At 53.5% G+C, this 18,922-nt stretch overlaps 1 protein-coding gene across 1 annotated transcript in view; it reads left to right on the plus strand.

Moving 5' to 3' along the window:
- The window catches only part of MGAT5B (alpha-1,6-mannosylglycoprotein 6-beta-N-acetylglucosaminyltransferase B), a 67,970-nt gene that overhangs the window by 13,568 nt on the left and 35,480 nt on the right, over nt 1-18,922 (plus strand). The window contains exons 4-8 of the mRNA XM_030837953.2: nt 10,868-10,983; nt 11,516-11,589; nt 12,614-12,784; nt 13,623-13,787; nt 14,499-14,668. Of these exons, the coding sequence (XP_030693813.1) occupies nt 10,868-10,983; nt 11,516-11,589; nt 12,614-12,784; nt 13,623-13,787; nt 14,499-14,668 (696 nt within the window). The remainder of the gene's footprint in view (nt 1-10,867; nt 10,984-11,515; nt 11,590-12,613; nt 12,785-13,622; nt 13,788-14,498; nt 14,669-18,922) is intronic.

Raw genomic sequence — 18,922 nt, forward strand, 5'->3', positions numbered from 1 at the left:
TTGGCTGCGTTGGGTCTTCGTTGCTGCGCGCAGGCTTTTTCTCCAGTTGCAGCGAGCAGGGGCTACTCTTTGTCATGGTGCGCGGGCTTCTCATTGCAGTGGCTTCTCTTGTCGTGGAGCATGGGCTCTAGGCGCGTGGGCTCAGTAGTTGTGGCACATGGGCTTAGTTGCTCCGCGGCATGTGAGATCTTCCCAGGCCAGGGCTCGAACCCATGTCCCCTGCGTTGGCAGGCAGATTCTTAATCACTGCACCACCAGGGAAGCCCCGACATGGGCCATCTTTGCAAGCAGGATTTCCTGGTTTATTCATTCTAAATATTACCCCCACTGAGGCCAGAATGTGCAAAGTTCCCCAAGGTTTTGTGCTGCAGCCCCACGTGCCTCTGTGTAGCCCCAGGAACCCAGGTGGTGCAGCTTAAGTGTCGGGTTCTCCTGAATCCCAGAGAATGAGGGGATGTGAGGTCAGGGCCGTCCCAGCTGGGAGTCCTGCGCCCCAGACTTGGATGTGGAGGGAGGAGGCTTGGACCCCACCCATCCCAGGGAGGCACTCTGCACCTGACCTTTTAGATGTTGAGGTTCTTGATGAGATGGAATTGCTCAACGTGTCCTAACTGCTGAAAAATTCGTTTGAAACCCACACTTTTACACAATTTGGGAAAAGCTATACTTCGGCCAGTGTGATTTGCTAAAAGTGTTCTACTGCTGAAAATTATGTTTGAAATCCACACTTTTAGACAGTTTGTGGGAAAGCTATACCTCAGCCAATGCGTGTGATGTAAAAGCCAAAGTTCCAGGCGTTTCTGAAGTTCGGTGTCGGGCAAAATCAAAGAAAGTGGTGGTGGTGAGTCCTGGTCATTGAGGGGCCCTGGCTGGGTGGAGCCTGGAGCACAGCCCACCCCTTTGGTCTAGTGGGGGGATCCTTTGCCCCATAGGCTGCCTGAGCTGGACTACTGGCCGTGGGTCCCGACCCCAACAGGCCTTGCTGATTTAATGTTCTGGGTGCCCAGTCAGGTCAGCCGATGGCAGCATCCCCGTCCTCATAAGGGGCGCCATGTACTGAAAGCTCACTTTATTGAGTTACCGCCATGATCCTGCCAATCCCACAGCCACCTATGGGGGACTTCAATCCCCGTTGCATAGAGGAGGCATCTGAGGCACAGAGATGTTCATGAACCTGCTCAAAGTTGCACAGCAGCTGAGGCGCTGGGGCCCCGGTCAGATGGCCCCAGGGCCCCACCTTTCTAACCGGTGTGCTCTTGGTGGCCGTTCGCTACGTAGGGGTTCGTTTCTATCCCTTTGCAAGACTTTTCATATCAATTAATTCACAGCTCAGGGCAAACAAATCCTTTGTTAGACCTTTGCTCTGATTTTTTTGTTTTGGAAAATGTAGGCACTGCAATTACAGTCCTGGAGCCTGGGATGAAATGCAGTTGTGGGTGTGAGGAGCCCACTTCAGCGCCTGGCTCCAGGTGGGAGCTCTCCACCCGCGGGAAGTCGGGGCCCCTGGGTGGGCTGTGCGGCTGTGTGCTGGGTCCCCAGTTAAATGCTCTCACCCTCCAGGGACTGAGCATCTGACAGAAGAAACTAAAGGGATCTGTCTGCTCATGAAATACGTCCTGGCACTTACTAAGCTCCAGGCACTGCTCCCGGTGCTGGGGACACAGTGGTGGGCCTTGTGCTCATTCCTGCGGGGAAGACAGACAGTAACTGAGAAAAAGAAAGAAATGAGATAAAGTCAGATACTGAGCCGTGTTCTAAGGATGAGGCAATGGGTGACTGGGAAAGGGGCTATTCAAACAGGGCGGTCTGGCAAGGCCCTTGGGAATCGATGATATTTGAGCTCAATTCTGCATGATGGGAAGGAGCCAGCCACGTGAGGAGCTGGGGGGCAGAGAATGAGGTAGAGAGAGCAGCAAGTGCAAAGGCCCTGGGGTAGGAGCAAGCTGGTGTGTTGGAGGAAAGGAACCAGTGTGAAGGCCACCCTGGCGGAGCGTGGTGGGGTCTGGGAGGGGTCAGCTGTGGTAAGTAGCATTGGGACACTATTCTTAGAGCCGTGGGTTAGTGGAGTGGGAAGAGGGGAAGCAGAGGGGCCAGTGGCAGAGACAGGAGACGGAGGCAAAGCTGCTGGGCTCCCATGGACACCCCCCGGAGGCGTGAGACTGCTTCTTCTCCACGTGCACAGGGCGATTCTCTCCCATGCTGCTGTGTCCCCTCTGATTCAGCCCCTCGCCCCCCTCTCATCCTTTCCACTTTCCCGGCTGCCCCCAGCTGTGCTCCCACCTGTCTGGGCTGCGGATCCAGCCTCTGTCCACAGGTCTGTTCATCAGGGTGAGGGCAGCGGGTCCAGGTCTCCTCCTTGGCAGGCCTGACTCCTGAATGTGCTCCTGCCAGCACATTCAGTGTCTCTGGTTTCTTCCAGTCCTGGCCTTGCCTCCCTCCCATGCTCTGCCCTTCATCTCCACCCCCTCCAGCTCCATCCCCAGGAAATAGCAACAATCTACCATGACCAGCAGAGCCCATCAAACCCCAAGGGCAGAGCCATAAATTTCAGGGACACTGTTGCTTCTGGTTTCGGGGCGAGAAGCAGTGGGTGTGTCCAGGGCACGCTGGGGCTGCTTGCCCCCACTCCCCCTGTGCACAAACACCGCAGCCCCCTCCGCACCTTATCCCCCTCCGGCTGTCAACATGGAGCTGGCGGGCGAGAATCCTGCAGACGCGAACCCTGCTGTGTTTCTAGCAAACTCTTCAATGACCTGCACTTGGATTTCTCACTTTACAATTATCTGTGGTTTAAAAAAGAACAACCTCCACTGCCCTCCTTCTGCCCTTTGGAAGCTTCTGGGCTGTGCCTCGCACTTATGGCTGGTTTATCCTCAGGGAAAACACATTTGCCTTTTTTAGCCTAGGAAAACAAAATTTGGGATTATTTGCAGACTTGTTGCAAATGGCATCATATTATGTATCCTAAAACCAAATAGTAGTGATCTCTGAATTTTCCATAAGGCTTCTCTGCAGTGGCAAATAAGGCCGGGGTTTGAGGCTGCCTGCGTTCAAGCCGGTCCGTATTTGTTGAGTGCCTACTGTGTGCGGGGTCTGGGCTGGAGCGTCAGGGATGAGTGGAGAAGACCCAGGAGACAGAAGTCAGAGAGCTCTGTCCTCAAAGAGTGTCCGAGCCTCTTAGGGAGAGGGAGCCAGCACCCTGTCCCTGTGCAGAGGAGACGGCAGGAAGGAAGATACATCAAAATTCTTGTCTGTGGGTAAGGAGTTGAGGTTTTTTTCCCAATTTTTTTAAAGCTTTATTTAAAAACTCAAAAATGCTTCTAGACATTCCTGGCCATCTCTGTACTGGCAGGGCCAGGTGCCGGGGAACGTAGCTTCCCTGGGGTTCTATGTGTGAGGATGGGGAGATGCTACCGGTTAAGATGACCTCAGCCTCAATTTTAAAAGATATGCCTCACTTTTCTCAGGCCCTGTGCTGGGCCCAGCCCCTGGATTTGCCCCTTCCTAACAGGACAGATCTGGGAGCGTGTCTGGCTCCTGGGGCTGGGGAGAGGCCAGACTGGTGGATGTCGGGGGTAGTTGGCGGGTGGGTGAGAAGGTCACTCCAGGGCAGACACCTATCAAATGTGCCAGAAGTGTGAAGGGTTAAACATCCCTAATAAAGACAGAGGTTCTCAACATCCAATTATATGCCATTTGTAAGACAGGCCTAAAAACAAATGACTCAGAAATTAAGAATAAAAAGAAATGTATCCAGGACACACAAAGGGAAAGAAAGTTTAGATGGCAGTGTTTATAGCAAAGAAAGCAGAATTTGAGGCAAAAGAACATTCAACAGGACAAAGACTTCCGCCTCGCTAATAATAAAAATCCCACCCTTAAGAAATGGTTTAACTTATCAAACTGACAAGTATGTTTTAATTATAAGACTTTTATCCTTGAGGGTACAGCCAAATAGACACATGTACTTTGAAGGTACTTAAAAGCACTACTATTAAGAAGACACTAGGAAAAGGGCCACTACAGTAGGGGATATCTGTGATGGAATAAAATGTAACCACTAAAAAATATGTTTTAAAAGAGATTTACTGACCGGCAATGTATTTATTCATACAGTCTAAGTAAAAGAGGCAAGATACAAGGCGTATGTAGCAGGATCTCAATGTGTCTTAAATAGAATAAACATATGAGATGTTAAAAAGGAAAATCCTCCAGGGGAAGTCTGGGCCCTGGGTTGTGTGTGGGGCCTCTATCCCCCGTAGTCCGGCTTTGCCCCGCCCATGGGGTACCACTCCCTTCCCCAAGTGATGAAACCACACGCACGCAGTCCAACTCCAGCTCTCTTCCTATCAATAGTGGGAAGACATCTATCTATCCATCTAATAGAAATATATATGTGTACACGTACGTGTATATATATTTCCTGGCGCAGGAGAGAAGGAGGGTCTTACTTGGGGAGGGGCAGGCAGGTCCTTAGTCATCACGTGGGGGCACTCACAGCATCAGGACCTCTGATGGGAATGAGGCAGGGGCTGAAGCAGAGGAGGAGAGCAGTAAAAATGCAGGGAAGGCTGGACACCAGGCTGGGGGTTTCCTGTGTCCCATGTGGTGTGCGTGAGAGGTAGACAGATAGACAGACAGACAGACAAACCCAGAAAGTACACATCTCCTGTCTGTGGTGCTTGTGTTTCTGGCTGTAGTGTTTGTCTACAGCATGTCTTGGTACGTGTGTCTGCGGGCCCCTGTGAGCTCGAGTCTGTGTTTTAAAAGGAAAGCGATCAGTTTCATAGTGAAATAACAACTCGCAGAAATCAATATCTCATTAATTGAATGCAACCCTCATAGATCATGGGAGGAACTCGAGATTAACCCTCCCTCCCGTGGCTTCCTGGAGAGTTGGCGCTCAGGGCCAGGGGACTGAGGGCTGGAATCAGCGATGGCCTCGTGGGGCTGGGAGGAGGGGGCTGAGCCTCAAGGGGGCCTGGCCTGTTGGGAGGTGATGCCTGGAGCTGGTGTCCTGGGGGGAGCCAGAGTTCCCGGCTTGGCTCTGACCCCTGGCACCTGGCCCTGGGTGGTGGAGGGAGCAGGGTGTCCTGAGGCCAGTGGGTGGCCTGTGGTGTTGGTTCAGTGATGGGCCAGTGCTCAGAGGCTGGCTGCACCTTGGAGGCCGGCTGGCTCTAGGAAGCCACTTACGCCTGAGTAGGAGGGGCTGGTGGCCCATCTGTCATTGCGAGTGAGGAATGCTCAGATAGGTGTTTGAGGATTTAGAGAACCATGAACGCTTCGAATACCCCAGGGAGGCTCCCTGGGGCTGAGGAGTGGCTGGGCGGGTGACCAGGGCCTGTCTTGGCCTTCTTTTACTTTCCAAGTAAGAATTGATCATTTTGGTGGAATGCCTGATACTTAGTATGTGTGCGCAGAGGCCCAGGGCTCACAGTCCGAGCAGGTTTAGTTATTTTGCAAATACAGTGGGAGGGAGCAGGGCTGGTCCAGAGCACCAGTGTCTCAGTCTCGCCTGCAGTGCAACGTTGGGAAATCATTTTACCTTCTCTGGGCCAGTTTCAGAGCTAACTGAAGTAGCAGTAATAATGATTAATGATGAGAATAGTAAAAGCGGCTACCCCCTACTGGGTACATATTATGAACTTTGACCTTGGCCAGCGGCCCAATGAGGAAGATCCTGTTCAGGTTTGCATTTGACAGATCTGAGGGAACTGGGCTCAGACAGGAAAAGGACTGGCCCAGGTCTTAGGGTTGGAGGGGGCCTAGCCTGCCTGCCTTGTCTGCACTGCCCCTTGGTGCTGAGAGCCAGGCAACCACGTGACTATCACATTGGTGGGGGAGGGGTGCGAGGTGGAATCTTCGCCAGGCTGAGAGGATGGCTGGACCCTTAGGGCTGGCGTGATAATGCAGAATGTCCCCAGCTTTTCTGCCCCGGCCTGACACCTACAGATTATAGGTTGGGGCCAGAGAACCTCACTCCTCTTGCTGGGGTGCTTGTGGGGCCCCTCCCACACTGGTTCAGGAAGAACCTTTTGCTGCTGGAGGAAGTGCAAGGCCTGGGCCAAACCTGCCTCAGCCTGGAGCCCAGGCACCTACAGAGTCCCGGGCCTGGAAGGGGACAGCGCAAGGCTGATGCCCTGGGCAAACTTGGGTGGGACCGGGGGGGACACAGTTTAACCAATAGCAAAATAATATTTTATGACTGCATTGGCAGAAAGATGAATATAGTGACATTACATATTAAAACCTTTTCTTTGACCTGCAATTGTTTCCCGATGTTTAAAGAAATGGAAACACTTTCGTGGACCCCTAAAAGCACTATGGGCCCTGGTACTGAACTGCCTGGGCCTGATGGGGAAGCCAGCCCCGCCACCACCCTGACCCCATGGTGACAACACTGTTAGCTGCAGGCAGCTGCACACCGTCTCCCCAATCCATCCCCCCTTTTTCTTTTCCATGGAAGCATTTCCCAAGTCATAGATGTGCTGCGGGACATCTTCTTTGATTGTCATTTTAAAAAAAGCTTCCCAGGGAGAGAAGCCTAATCCTATATTATTTGAAAACAGAAAGTGCTGTGCAAATGCTAAGTCCAGTATAATAATAGTGACGCCAAGTAATTCTGTTTTGAACAAGTTGAACTTGTTAAATCAGACAGATGCCATCTGCACTGTTTTAAAGCCAGGGCTGGTGATACGTTTTATGCAAAAAATGCTTATCAGATGAAAATTGCTGAATCTCCCCAAAAGTAAATTGCTTTGCTCCGTAGTTAGACTTATGAGACTTCCTCTCAGGGATGGGGTGACCACTATAGGTAGGGAGAAAAAGAAAAGCATCTCAAGCATTTTTTGAGCATTTACTGTATGCTGAGCACCTGACAGTCAGCCTCATGTTTAATCCTTGCAGTTAATCACTCTGTGAGGTAGTTGAGATTATTCAGATTTTATATGAGCTAACCCTCACATAAAGGGTTATAAATCAAAGGGGTTCAGAGAGGTTAGATAACTTGCCCAAGGTCACACAGCTCTCCAGTGGAACCAGGACTTGAATCCAAGACCTCAGACTCTGGGGCCCTTTCTTGGTCCAATAAGTCTCCGAATAATGTGGAGAGTCATGGACCTAGAAGTGTGAGGAGTCAAGGGCTCCCCCGCCCCCCGTGGCTCTTCATCTCCCATGAAAGGAGCAGCAGGATGGAGGCTGGACTACTGCAAGAGGAGGATGGGTGGGAGATAAGACGTTCCTGACAGCAGGGTGGCAGGAGAACCTGGGCTCTTTTTCTGTAGTGGATTAAAAGCCGTTTTCCCTCAATTCTGCAGACGGTGATTGTGTTTCGTTTCCTAGGGCTGCCGTAAAAACTGACCACAAACCAGGCGTCTTAAAACAACAGAGACTTATTTTCTCTCCATTCTGGAGGCTGGAAGTCCGCAATCTAGGTATCCGTAGGGCCTCACTCCTTCTGAAGTCTCCGGGGAGGATCCTTCCTTGCCTCTTCCAGCTTCTGGTGGCTTCACGTGTCCCTGGCTTGTAGACACATCACTCCAGTCTCTGCTTCCATCGTCACATGGCTTCCTTCTCCCTGGGTGTCTCCACACGGCCTTCTTATAAGGGCACCAGTAACTGAACTTAGGGCCACCCTCCTCCAGTGTGACCTCATCTTAACTAATTACCTCTGCAGTGACCCTATTTCCAAATAAGGTCACATCCTGAGGTTCCAGGTAGATGTGAATTTTGGGGGGACACTATTCAACCCAGCATAGTGATGGAGCTCTGGGCATGTGGCCCATGTGGGGCAGTACCAGGCTCCACTTATGAAAGCAAATCCCTGTTCTTGAAGGCGCAGGACTCCTTTGGGGGTTTTAAACCAGCCACTCATAGCCACCCCCAGGCATGGTGGTGCCCAGAGAGGTGGATGGAGCAGAGCCTGGACGGAGAGGTGACTTCAGGAAGGCTTGAAGTGAGGTGGGATCCCTTCCAAAGTTTCCAGGGACCTGGCAGGACCCCCACTGGTCCCACACAGGGGTAACTTGTGCCCTAAGGTCCCTGGTTAGAAGCTGGAGGGCACCCAGTCCTTCTCCACCTGGGAGCCCCTCCTGTTGGGCCTCAGCTGCCCGTGCTCTGGGCCAGCCCTGACCCAGCAGCTGTCAGGTCTGGCCTTCTACCCTGTGGCCGCCTCCCTCCATCACCAAAATGCTCCTTCCAGGCAGTGCACTGTCCATCCTGTCCCTGGAGGTCAGTGGGGAAAGCATTCCACGACCCTCATTCAGAATTTATTTCAGAGCCCAATGGACACCAAGGTCATCACAGTCATCACGTTCCTTCTCTGCTGTAGCCCAGGCATTGTCAATGGGTGCGTATCACCCCCTGAAGGGTGAAAATTGGCTCTTGTAATTTTCGCTACTACGATGGTTTGTGGCCCTCCACAGGCTATAGTGTGTAAACAGATCTGCAGAATACCGTGGAGTTGACATTTCAAGGGGGGAGGGTGAGAAGGGGAAACAATGTCTAAAAAGACTCCTTAAGGGGGTGATAATGAGAAAAGGTTGGGAAACAATGGTCCAGCCCAAATCCCTTCTGCTGCAGCTCCAACCCCACCTGCACAATAATGATCGCTAACACAGACAGGGCTGCTTTCACGCAGGCATTGCTGTCCTGTGTGCCTTACTCCTTTCCTCACTGAGTCCCCCCAGTGCTATGAGGGAGGTGCCACTATCTCCTCCATTTTATTTGATTTTTTATTTATTTTAAAATTTTTATTTATTTTTAATTTTGACCGTGTGCACAGCTTGCAGGATCTTAGTTCCCTGACCAGAGATCGAACCCGGGCCCCCTGCAGTGAAAGTGCAGAGTCCTAACCACTGGACCACCAGGGAAGTTCCTTTCTCCTCCATTTTAAAAGACGAGAGCCGGAGGCACAGAGAGGCTAAGTGACTTGCCCAGGGTCACACAGCTCATAAGAGGCAGAGCTTCAGCTCATCTCCTTGTGTGTCACTGTAAATTGGAGATGAACTGACTGTTCTCTTCCCTATAGCATTCCTTGACAATCTGAAGACCAAGGAGAAATATTGCTACTTCCTGCCTGAGGACTTTCTTGAGCAAAAGAAACATCATCTTATATGTCTTTGCTCATTCTTATTTGTAATTTCATAGAAGGTTGTTGAAGGTTGAATTGTATCTTCCAAAGGGATACGTTGACCTTCTAACCCCCGGTACCTATGAATATGATCTTATTTGGAAATGGGGTCTTGGCAGATGTAATCAAATTAAGAGGAGGTCATACTGGATCAGGGTAGGCCCTGATCCAATGACTGGTGTCCCTATAAGGAGAGGAAATTCGGATACACACAGAAGAAGGCCAAGTGAAGACAGTGAAAACAGAGGCGGAGGAGACTGGAGTAATGTGTCTACTAGCCCAGGAACGCGGAGGACCGCTGGTCCCAGCCAGAAGCTGGGACAGATGCTCCCTCAGGGCCTCCGGGAGGAACCAACCCTGTCGACAGCTTGATTTCAGACTTCTGGCCTCCAGAAGTGTGAGAGAAGACGTTTGTGTTGCTTTAAGCCCCCCCAGTACATGGTCATTTGTTACAGCAGGAAGTGAATAAAAGGCAATGCCATTTTCCATTATAGTTTGGAGAGAGTGGACTGGACTGTGTGTGCACATGTGTGTATGTGTGTGTGTACATGTGTATATGTGTGTGGAGGGCTCGTCTGTCACCCCCTTCCTGTCACCTCTGCCTTGTGTCCCCACCCCCACCTCCGTGTCTCCCATACCAGTTGCCTTTCTCTGTGGATGGGGCCACGCCCTTCCTCGCCTTACAGAAGGTAGAGGTAGGGGGGGCGGGGGGCGGCCCGAGGGGCCAGGTGGCCAAGGAGGGGCACCACTCTGCCTCCTCTGGTGAGAGATGGGGTTTACAGACCCCAGAGGAGCCCAGGTTGGAAAAATCCTCCTTCGTATAATTCTCATTATGTGTGGCAATAAAGACCTTACAATAAAGTCCTTGTAAAGGGATAAATGGAGCTTAAACGGGGCCTGCGGAGCCAGAGGACGTGGGGAAAATCAAAGGAATTGGAATTATCGTCTTCAGAAAAAGTGAGCAGCTTCTTGGAGAAGGGCCTCCAGAGCCTTCCTTGCTCCGAGACCCACGTGCCAGCCAAGTGGGATCTGTCTCAATAGAAGTTTCGGCAATGAGATAAATACTGCATCTGATGTCTAATAAACTTCTCTGAGAGAGGAGTAGTAATCAACACCAGGAAATAAATTCTCCAAAAATAAAGGCAGCACGAGTATTGATGAGGTGGAGGGCCGTGATGTTTATGGCAGTAAACTCATTTAAGATCCTGGGAAGAATTCATTCTTGGGAACCCAACAGTAGTTTACTAGAGGTTTAATAGTTGGCAAGTCCCCAGGCTGCTCTGGGTGGAATTTACTTTGGCAAGATACAATTCCTCTGGGAGAAAATAGAGAAAACAGACTCAGGGCAGCCGGCTGTGCTCAGGAAAAGGGCCTCCACCACCTGGAGATCCCTAGACAGATCTCGTCCAGGCTCTTGAATGGAATTCCTCTGCCCATGTCAGCCTCAGGCACTGCCCTTCACACGTGTGCAGACACGCCTGGCACCGGCAGATGTGGGCTTTCCCAGATGAATGCCACGTGGGTCCGTTGATGGTTAGCGAGCCCCTCCAGCCCGGGCTGGGGCAGCAGCGGCTCCATTTCCTGGCCTGACTTTACCCATCGCTACCTTTCCGTTTGGGGCAGGGCGGTGTCTGGGTGCCGGGGGCCCTGCAGTCCTGCTGCCTTTGCTGGCAGGCTGAGGCCTGCCCTGCCCGGGAAGGAGATCGCGGCAGGCTCACCCTGGCTTCTCCCACTTAGGCTACCCCCCGGGGCCGGCCTCATGGAGCGGATCCAGGCCATAGCCCAGAACGTCTCGGACATCGCCGTGAAGGTGGACCAGATCCTGCGCCACAGCCTGCTCCTGCACGGCAAGGGTGGGGGCCGGGGGCACCCCTCTACTCCCAGGAGGCCAGAGTACAGGGTGGGACGTCCGGGGTGGGGCCCTGATTTCTCCCCACGGCAGCTGCCCAGGCTCCCGGGGGCCCTGTGTCTGGCTCTCAGCGGGGTGCCTCAGGGTTCACCCCACCGTCCCTGGGCGGCCCCTTCCATTCCTCTTGATGTGGGGGCATCAGGCTGGGAGGCCCTACCTCTGCCCCCGTCAAAAAGTCAGGAGTACATTTGGGTGGATGCCCGAGGTCTGCCTGTCCAGAAAGCTGGTTCGTAGCCATTCAGACCAGCTCCGCACTGGTTCTGAACCCCCTCAGGAGGGTGGGAGCGTTGGAAGAGGGGGAACCCCCGGCACAGGGACCCCCCTGGCGGTGGCCTTTCAGTGGAGAAAACTCAGGCCAAGGGCAGAGTGGGCTCCTGCACTGCCCCACCCCAGACCAGCCCACCTGCCTCACGCTTTCTCTACCGCGCTCCTCGTTGGACCCAGGTCCTCAGCAAGGTGACCTTCTCTCCCTGCAGTGTCTGAAGGCCGGCGGGACCAGTGTGAGGCACCCAGCGACCCCAAGTTCCCTGACTGCTCAGGGAAGGTAGAGGTGAGGCCTGGGCCTGGGGCTGGGGATGACCGGGGGCGCCTCCTCCGCGGGGGCCATACGCCAGATTAGCTCTGCGGTTCTGCTCCTGGCAGGGATATCCCCCATCAAGGGCCTCTCTGCCTGACCTCTGGACTCAGAACCTGGCACTAGCTGGCAGAGGCCCGCCTCAGGGAAACCACTTCTCTGCTTGGGCCATCTGCCTGGGGCACCAACCCAAATGTGCCAGGATGGCTCACGTTGCAGGGTTTTCAGTACTTTCTTACAGCAGGCGAACTATTGAGTATACGTATGGTACCACCAGCAGCCTGATTCCCAACAAATTCAGACACGATGTGGACCTCATTCTCTCTCCCCCTCCCTCCCGGCCCAGCTGACCAGCTGGAGGGAGAGACCCCCTCCCTGTCCCCGCCTCCAGGGTCCCACCTCTGGCTGCATGAAGTCTGTCCATCCGGGGAGCCAGTCCACAGGCATAAAAACCAGCCCCCTCACTGGTGCTGAAATCCCTAAGAGCGTGGGGTGTTGGCACTGCAGACCCCTTCCTTGGGGACCAGGTGGGGGTCACTGTGGATGAGTCCTGCCCTGGCCGCAGCCCTGGCCCCCCTCAGAGGCTGCTCCCTGACCTTGGCTTCAGCTGAACCCTGCTCTTGGTTACGGGCGGAGGACAAAGGAAGAGGGACCAGCCAGGCCCTGAGCTGCTGCACCTCCACTGTTGCCCCTGGAACCTTGGCCGCATGTGTCCTGGACTGGCCTCATTCCCCCAGGGTCCTTCTCTTTCTGGGCCTGGGCGATGGTGGTCCTGTCTGGCCTTCCCTGAGGCTCTCAGCAGCCAGGACACAGGGCTGGGTCCTAGGGCCCCGGTCTAGTCTCTCTTCTCTGCTTCTAGCCTTGCTGCGTCTTTAGGGTGGGCCCCGGAGACCCTGTCCTGGGGGACCTCGGGGTCCCCAGGGACATGCATGCAGGGGCTCACCGAGGGTGCGCACGGGGCTGGCGCTGGCTCCTTGGCCCAGGCTGGCCCTCTCCACAGTGGATGCGTGCCCGCTGGACCTCTGACCCCTGCTACGCCTTCTTCGGGGTGGACGGCACCGAGTGCTCCTTCCTCGTCTACCTCAGTGAGGTCGAGTGGTTCTGTCCCCCGCTGCCCTGGAGGAACCGGACGGCCACCCAGAGAGCCCGCAAGCCCCTCCCCAAAGTCCAGGTAGGTGTGGGAGGTGAGTGGGCCGGCACGGGGCTGCCAGCCAGCTCTGCCAGGTGGGTGGGCTGCTCCCAGCCCGCCAGCCTGCGGGTGCCCGTCCCGACTTCTGCAGGATGCTGCAAGCTGAGGCTGCTTAAGGGGCAGGCTGGGGCCCTGGAGGTGCCCCCTTAATGGACTGGAATAATGGTAATAATAGCTGTCACTCATCGAGGACTTCCTGTGTGCCACTTTATTTGTCCTTATGCAATCGCATTTCATAAATGACGGATCTGAGGTCTGGAGAGCTGAGTTAACTTCTTCAAGGCATATAGTTACTCTGGCTCCACTGAAAGGCGGCCTGGCTTCCCTGCCCTTGGAGCCCCGGCTCCGACCACTACCTACTGCTTCCTTGTCGCGGCTGGGATCCTGGGAACTGTCATAGCTGACCCGCTCACGAAGGGCTCGGGACGGGTGGCTGATTGGAGCTGGGCTGGGACAGACCAATGTGGCTGGGGAGTGAGTGTTGGGGGGAGGAGAGCTGGGCTCCCTGACTGTGGGGACTGGTGGGCCTCTCAGAAAAAGTGGGAGGGACTTCCCTGACGGTCCAGTGGTTAAGTCTCCGCGCTTCCAATGCAGGGGGTGCGGGTTTGATCCCTGGTCAGGGAACTAAGATCCCACAGGCCGGGCGGTCGCAGCCAAAAAATAAAAACAAAAAACAAGAAAACAGAAAAAGGTGGAGAAGCTAGAACAGGCCCAGCCTCACGGGGAAGGTGCCAGCCCCTGTGCCCAGGGCAGTGGGTAATGGCGGTGTCGTGGCTGCTGGGTGGAGGATTAGAGAACTGAGGTCTGGACCCTCCTCCAGGCAGTTTTCCGGAGCAATCTATCCCACCTCCTGGAGCTGATGGGCAGCGGGAAGGAGTCTCTGATCTTCATGAAGAAACGTACCAAGCGGCTCACGGCCCAGTGGGCACTGGCTGCCCAGCGCCTGGCGCAGAAGCTGGGGGGCGCCCGGCGGGACCAGAAGCAGGTACCTTATCCTCTATGTGCATTGAAGGAGCTGAGCTCAGAGAGCTTAGGAAGGGAGCTCAGGGCCTCAGGCTGCCAAGTAGACACGGGGTCTACCCTTACAAAAGTTTTACTGCATTTGTTGGAATTTGAGCCGCGGGCAGGGGGAGGCAGAGTCTGGATGGATGCATGCGGTAGCCCTGGCCCTTTTCATGTTTGGGGCAAAGTGACACCCCCTCCACCTTAGGAGTCCTGCAGTCTGTAGACATCTTGTTCTTGTCAGGCAGAAGAGTCATGGCATTTGCCTGGAATGTTGGGAATAATGTAGCCTGTTTGGGGGAAGTTCCTTCGTTCATTGGTTCGTCCATCTGTCTGTCCATCCATCCATCCATGCAATAAATATTTACCTGACTCTCTCATCACCCTGTTTATTTCTTTCAGAGTCCTTATCATTTCATGAAATTATCTCTTATCTGTGTTTACTGTTGTCTACCTCTTCCATCTGGAACGTAAGCGCCTAGAGGGCAGGATGTGACTGTCTTGTTCACCTGTGTCTCCAGCGAGGTCACTCTGGCCCTTGGCCCCTCTGCTGTGCTCTGGTGCCAGAAAGCGCCCTTCCAGGCACAGCCTGGACACAGTGTCTTCCGCTGGCCGGGTCTCCCTGGGGCGGCAGGGCTGAGGGCTGCTGCTTCTCTGTGCTGATCCTTTGTGCCCCCCCGCCCCCCCCAACCAGGTCCTTGTCCACATTGGCTTCCTGACAGAGGAGTCTGGGGACGTGTTCAGCCCACGGGTGCTGAAGGGCGGGCCTCTGGGGGAGATGGTGCAGTGGGCAGACATCCTGGCTGCTCTCTACGTCCTGGGCCACGGCCTCCGGGTCACGGTGTCCCTGAAGGAGCTGCAGAGGTGAGTGCCGGGGGAGCGGAGGGGAGGAAGGGGAGTCCCTCGTCGCCCGAGAGCTTGTCGGATGGAGACATTCCTAATTCCCTCCTCCGGCTGCTCAGTCTGCCTCCTGCCCTTCCGTCCTCATCGCTGATGCCTAGTCATTTTGGGGATTGCACCAAGGGAGTGTATTTGCGTAGTGCTGTTCAAACAGGGTCCTGGTCTCCATCTCGGGGCTACTGTTTGTGCTCAGGGACTGACCACTACTGGCTTGTGGAGTTGAGCCATGTCACGCAGATGGGGTCCCCTCTGCCTGCTGTCCTGGTGGACTTGGTACAGCCTCAGGGGTCCTCTTCTGGAACGGGGCTCCTTCCTGGGCCTGTTCTGGGGGTTGGGGGCCAGGAAGACCTGGAGGGTGGTGAGGTGGGCCGGCGATGCCTACCCCTTCCAGTGCTTGCCTTTCCAGGGTCCCTCTGGTATTGTTGGAGGTGGGAGACTAGTGGTTAGAGTGGGTAGGATTGTGTGTGTGTGTGTGTGTGTGTGTGTGTGTGTGATGAGGTTTATTTTAACAACTGTATCTGTGGGATGTAGAAATACGTAAGATTTTTCTTCTTTTATTTAATAATATTTATTATATGATATTTGATACATACAAAAATATATGTACCGTATGTCATGAAGTACAAGAATGGAGTGATCGCCCATGGTTCTGCCATCCACCTTTAGAATGAGAATGTTACCAGGGCTCTCATGTTCGCCTGGGACTCCTCTTGCCCATCCCTCTGTCCTGCCCGCCACCCCCCACCCCCACCCCCGCCCCGGCCCTGGAGGAAACCTGGAACTTGGATTTTGTGTTTATCATTCTTTTGCTTTTTATTATTTATTTATTTATTTATTTTGGCTGGCCGTGCGGCATGTGGGATCTTAGTTCCCTGACCAGGGATCAAACCCCTGCCCCTTGCAGTGGCAGCTCAGAGTCCTAACACCTGGACTGCCAGGGAAGTCCCTCTTTTGCTTTTTTAAAAAAAAATTAGTTGTTTTTTTTACAAATTCATGTATCAATAAATAATATATTGTTTAGTTTTCTTTTCTTTTTCTTTTCTTTTTTCTTTTTTTGCGGTACATGGGCCTTTCACTGTTGTGGCCTCTCCCGCTGCAGAGCACAGGCTCTGGACGCACAGGCTCAGCGGCCATGGCTCACGGGCCTAGCCGCTCCGCGGCATGTGGGATCTTCCCAGACCGGGGCACGAACCCGTGTCCCCTGCATCGGCAGGCGGACTCTCAACCACTACGCCACCAGGGAAGCCCTTATTTTCGTTTGGTTTGAGCTCTGTAAAAATGACATCTGCTGTCTGTAGCCTCCAAGACTTGTTTTCTCCACCTATTATTAGGTTTTAAAGATTTCTCCACATTGCTGCCTGTAGCCCTATTTCATTCATGTTCAGTGCTGTATGATATTCCATTGTGCGAATGTACCATAATTATCACTTTTTCCTGTCTGTGGACATTTTCCCCTGTTTTTACGAGTTATTATTTTTTTTAATTATATATATTTTTTGGCTGCATTGGGTCTTTCATTGTGTGGGCTTTCTCTAGTTGTGGCGAGCGGGGGCTACTCTTCATTGTGGTGTGCGGGCTTCTCACTACGGTGGCTTCTCTTGTTGTGGAGCACAGGCTCTAGGCATGTGGGCTTCAGTAGCAGCAGCCCACGGGCTCAGTAGTTGCAGCATGCGGGCTCTAGAGTGCAGGCTCAGTAGTTGTGGTGCACGGGCTTAGTTGCTCCGCTTCATGTGGGATCTTCCCAGACCAGGGATCGAACCCGTGTCCCCTGCATTGGCAGGCGGATTCTTAACCACTGCGCCCCCAGGGGAGTCCTTTACAAGTTATTTTGAATGATGCTGTGGTGGACATTTTGTACATGTCACCTGGCGTCCCTGGGTCAGAGTTTCTCTTGGGTATAGACTGAGTTTTTTCTTTGGTATAGACTTTGGTGCACAGTTGCTGGGACTTAGGGTGTCTGAAAATTCAGCTTGACAAGGAAATGCGAACTGTTTTCCTAAGTGACTGTACCAGTCCAGTCCTAGTGTGTGTAGGTTCCCAGTGGGATACGTTGTTACCTGCATTTAGTGTTATCGGACTTTCTCGTTAAGGCTGTGGAGTATCTTGTTAGTATCTTGTGTAGTATCTTGTTATGGTCTTAACTTGTATCCCTGACAGCTGATGAGGCTGAGCAGTTGGTTATATTTTTGGCCCTCCTTGTTTCCTCTTGATGAAATGCCACTTCACGTCATTTGCTCACTTTTCTGCCGTGTTTGTCTTTTCCATATTGAGTTGGAGGAGTTCTTTATATATTATGGGTATAAATCCTGTGTATATGATATGTGTTTTAAAATCCTCGAAGGCTAATTTGTGGCTTGTCTTTGTAATTGCTTTATGGTCTTTTGTTTTGTTTTGTTTTAAGGAACAGAAGGTCTTAATTTTAATGTAATCAAAGTTATCAAATATTTCCTTTACGGCTTGGGATTTTGTGCTTGGTGAATGTCTGTTCCTTTCACTGGCATTGGGATAAGATTGTCTTCACTTTGTGCCAGGGCATAACTAAGGAAGGCCTCTGAGTTGTTCGCCTGCAAATGAACTTTTCTCCATCAGCCCATCAACTTACTCTCAGGTGGTTTTCAAGCTAGAATGTGATTCCTCTCCAGAGCCCTCCCACCAGCCGGATGGTCTGTTGGTTCTAGAAGTCTTTCTCTTTTTCTGATTGGCATTTTGTCCCGACCACGAGTGCTGGTGCTATGTAGCGTGGAAGTGTTGGAGAGAGGAGGATGCTGATGGGGACAGAGCCATCGACACTCCTAGGTCGACAGGGCCCAGGGGGCGCTGGTCTCGGGCAGCTAATCAGCCTCTGCAGTTTTCCCCTGAGGCTTAAAGTCTGCCAGTGACTCAGGTAGAACTTCTTGTGACCTCAGTCGGAGAGAGCGTAGGGGGAGAGGGAGGCTGAGACTGGGGTGTGCTTTGAAGGTTTACATCCCCATGGCTTGAAATTCACCCCTCTGGAGTCATCCTTTTAAGTTGATGCGCTTGTCTCCAGTAGGCCTAGTAAAGATGGAAAGTGTCTTCAGAGGGGAACGGAACATGTAAGTGTGCATGTGGAAGAGGGTCTGCTTTGAAGGGGGAGAAGGCGACAGGGACCGACGAAGGGGCTGCATGGTTGTGGCAGCGTTGCGAAGCCCATCCCAGGTCGGCGGGGGGGGGGGCAGCAGGTTCTGGGGAAGGAGGTGCCGCCTTGAAACGGCACCTCTGCCCCATCTGTTCGAATGTCACCAGAGTGGGAAGGAACTAGGCTGGGAGCTGTCCCCGTATGCCGGTGCTGAACCGTCAAACTAGCTACCCGGTGCCGGGAGAGGGAACCGGCACATCCCTGTGGCATTTCGTTGTCAGACAAGCTGTTGCCATTGTGCGGGCCATTTCAGAGCAGTGTGCCCTCTCGCTGCCCACCAGAGCGCACTGCTGCTCGCTGAGCTGTGCCCGGCCCTGCTTCCCCTGACCCGAGGGCTCAGGAGATGTGTCTACACTGTGTGTGGAGCAGAGCACTGCAGAGGCAGCTAACATTTGCGAATAATGAAAAGAGGCATCTCTCCCTGGCCTCAAAGCTTCCTACGGGGAAACTCAGATGGGGTGGGGTGGGGGGAGGGGGAGGGAGGAGAAAAGGGACCCGAGGTGTGGGACACCAAAGAGGTCTTAGGCCACTTGGGATGGTACAACCAGTGCCGTGGGAAGCCAGACCTGCCTCAGGCAGAACAGCAGGCAAGGGTTGGGGGACCCTTGTCCCCTGGGTCACCAGAGACCCCAAGATGCAGTGGGAAGAATCCTGGGGGTGGGGACTGTTCAGAGCCCTCATCCCAGACTCTGCCACGTACAAGTCCTCTGTCAGTGTGAAGCATCCTTCTGTCAACACCACGGACCCAGCTCCACCTCAAGCGTTAGATGAACTCACGTTTATCAAACAGCGCTGAGCTGGATTCCTCCCTTCTGACCGTGCATCTTCTGAGGCCAGAGAGGCGAGAACTTCCTTCCTTTACTGCTCCCTCAGGGAACGGGAAGGCTCCCGTGCATTTGTGACAGCCCAGCATCACACTTAGAGAACCGTCCTTCTGTCCTTCCGTGAGAGAGAGCAGGTTATGGCAAGTCTCCCTAAGAGGCAGGAATTTAACTCAGCTGTTCTGCTTCTCAGCCCGTGCTGGGGTGTCTCCTCTTGCAACCTGGGCCCTGAGTCTTTAC

The sequence above is a fragment of the Globicephala melas genome, chromosome 20 (assembly GCF_963455315.2).
Source record: "Globicephala melas chromosome 20, mGloMel1.2, whole genome shotgun sequence".
Lineage (NCBI taxonomy): Eukaryota > Metazoa > Chordata > Mammalia > Artiodactyla > Delphinidae > Globicephala > Globicephala melas.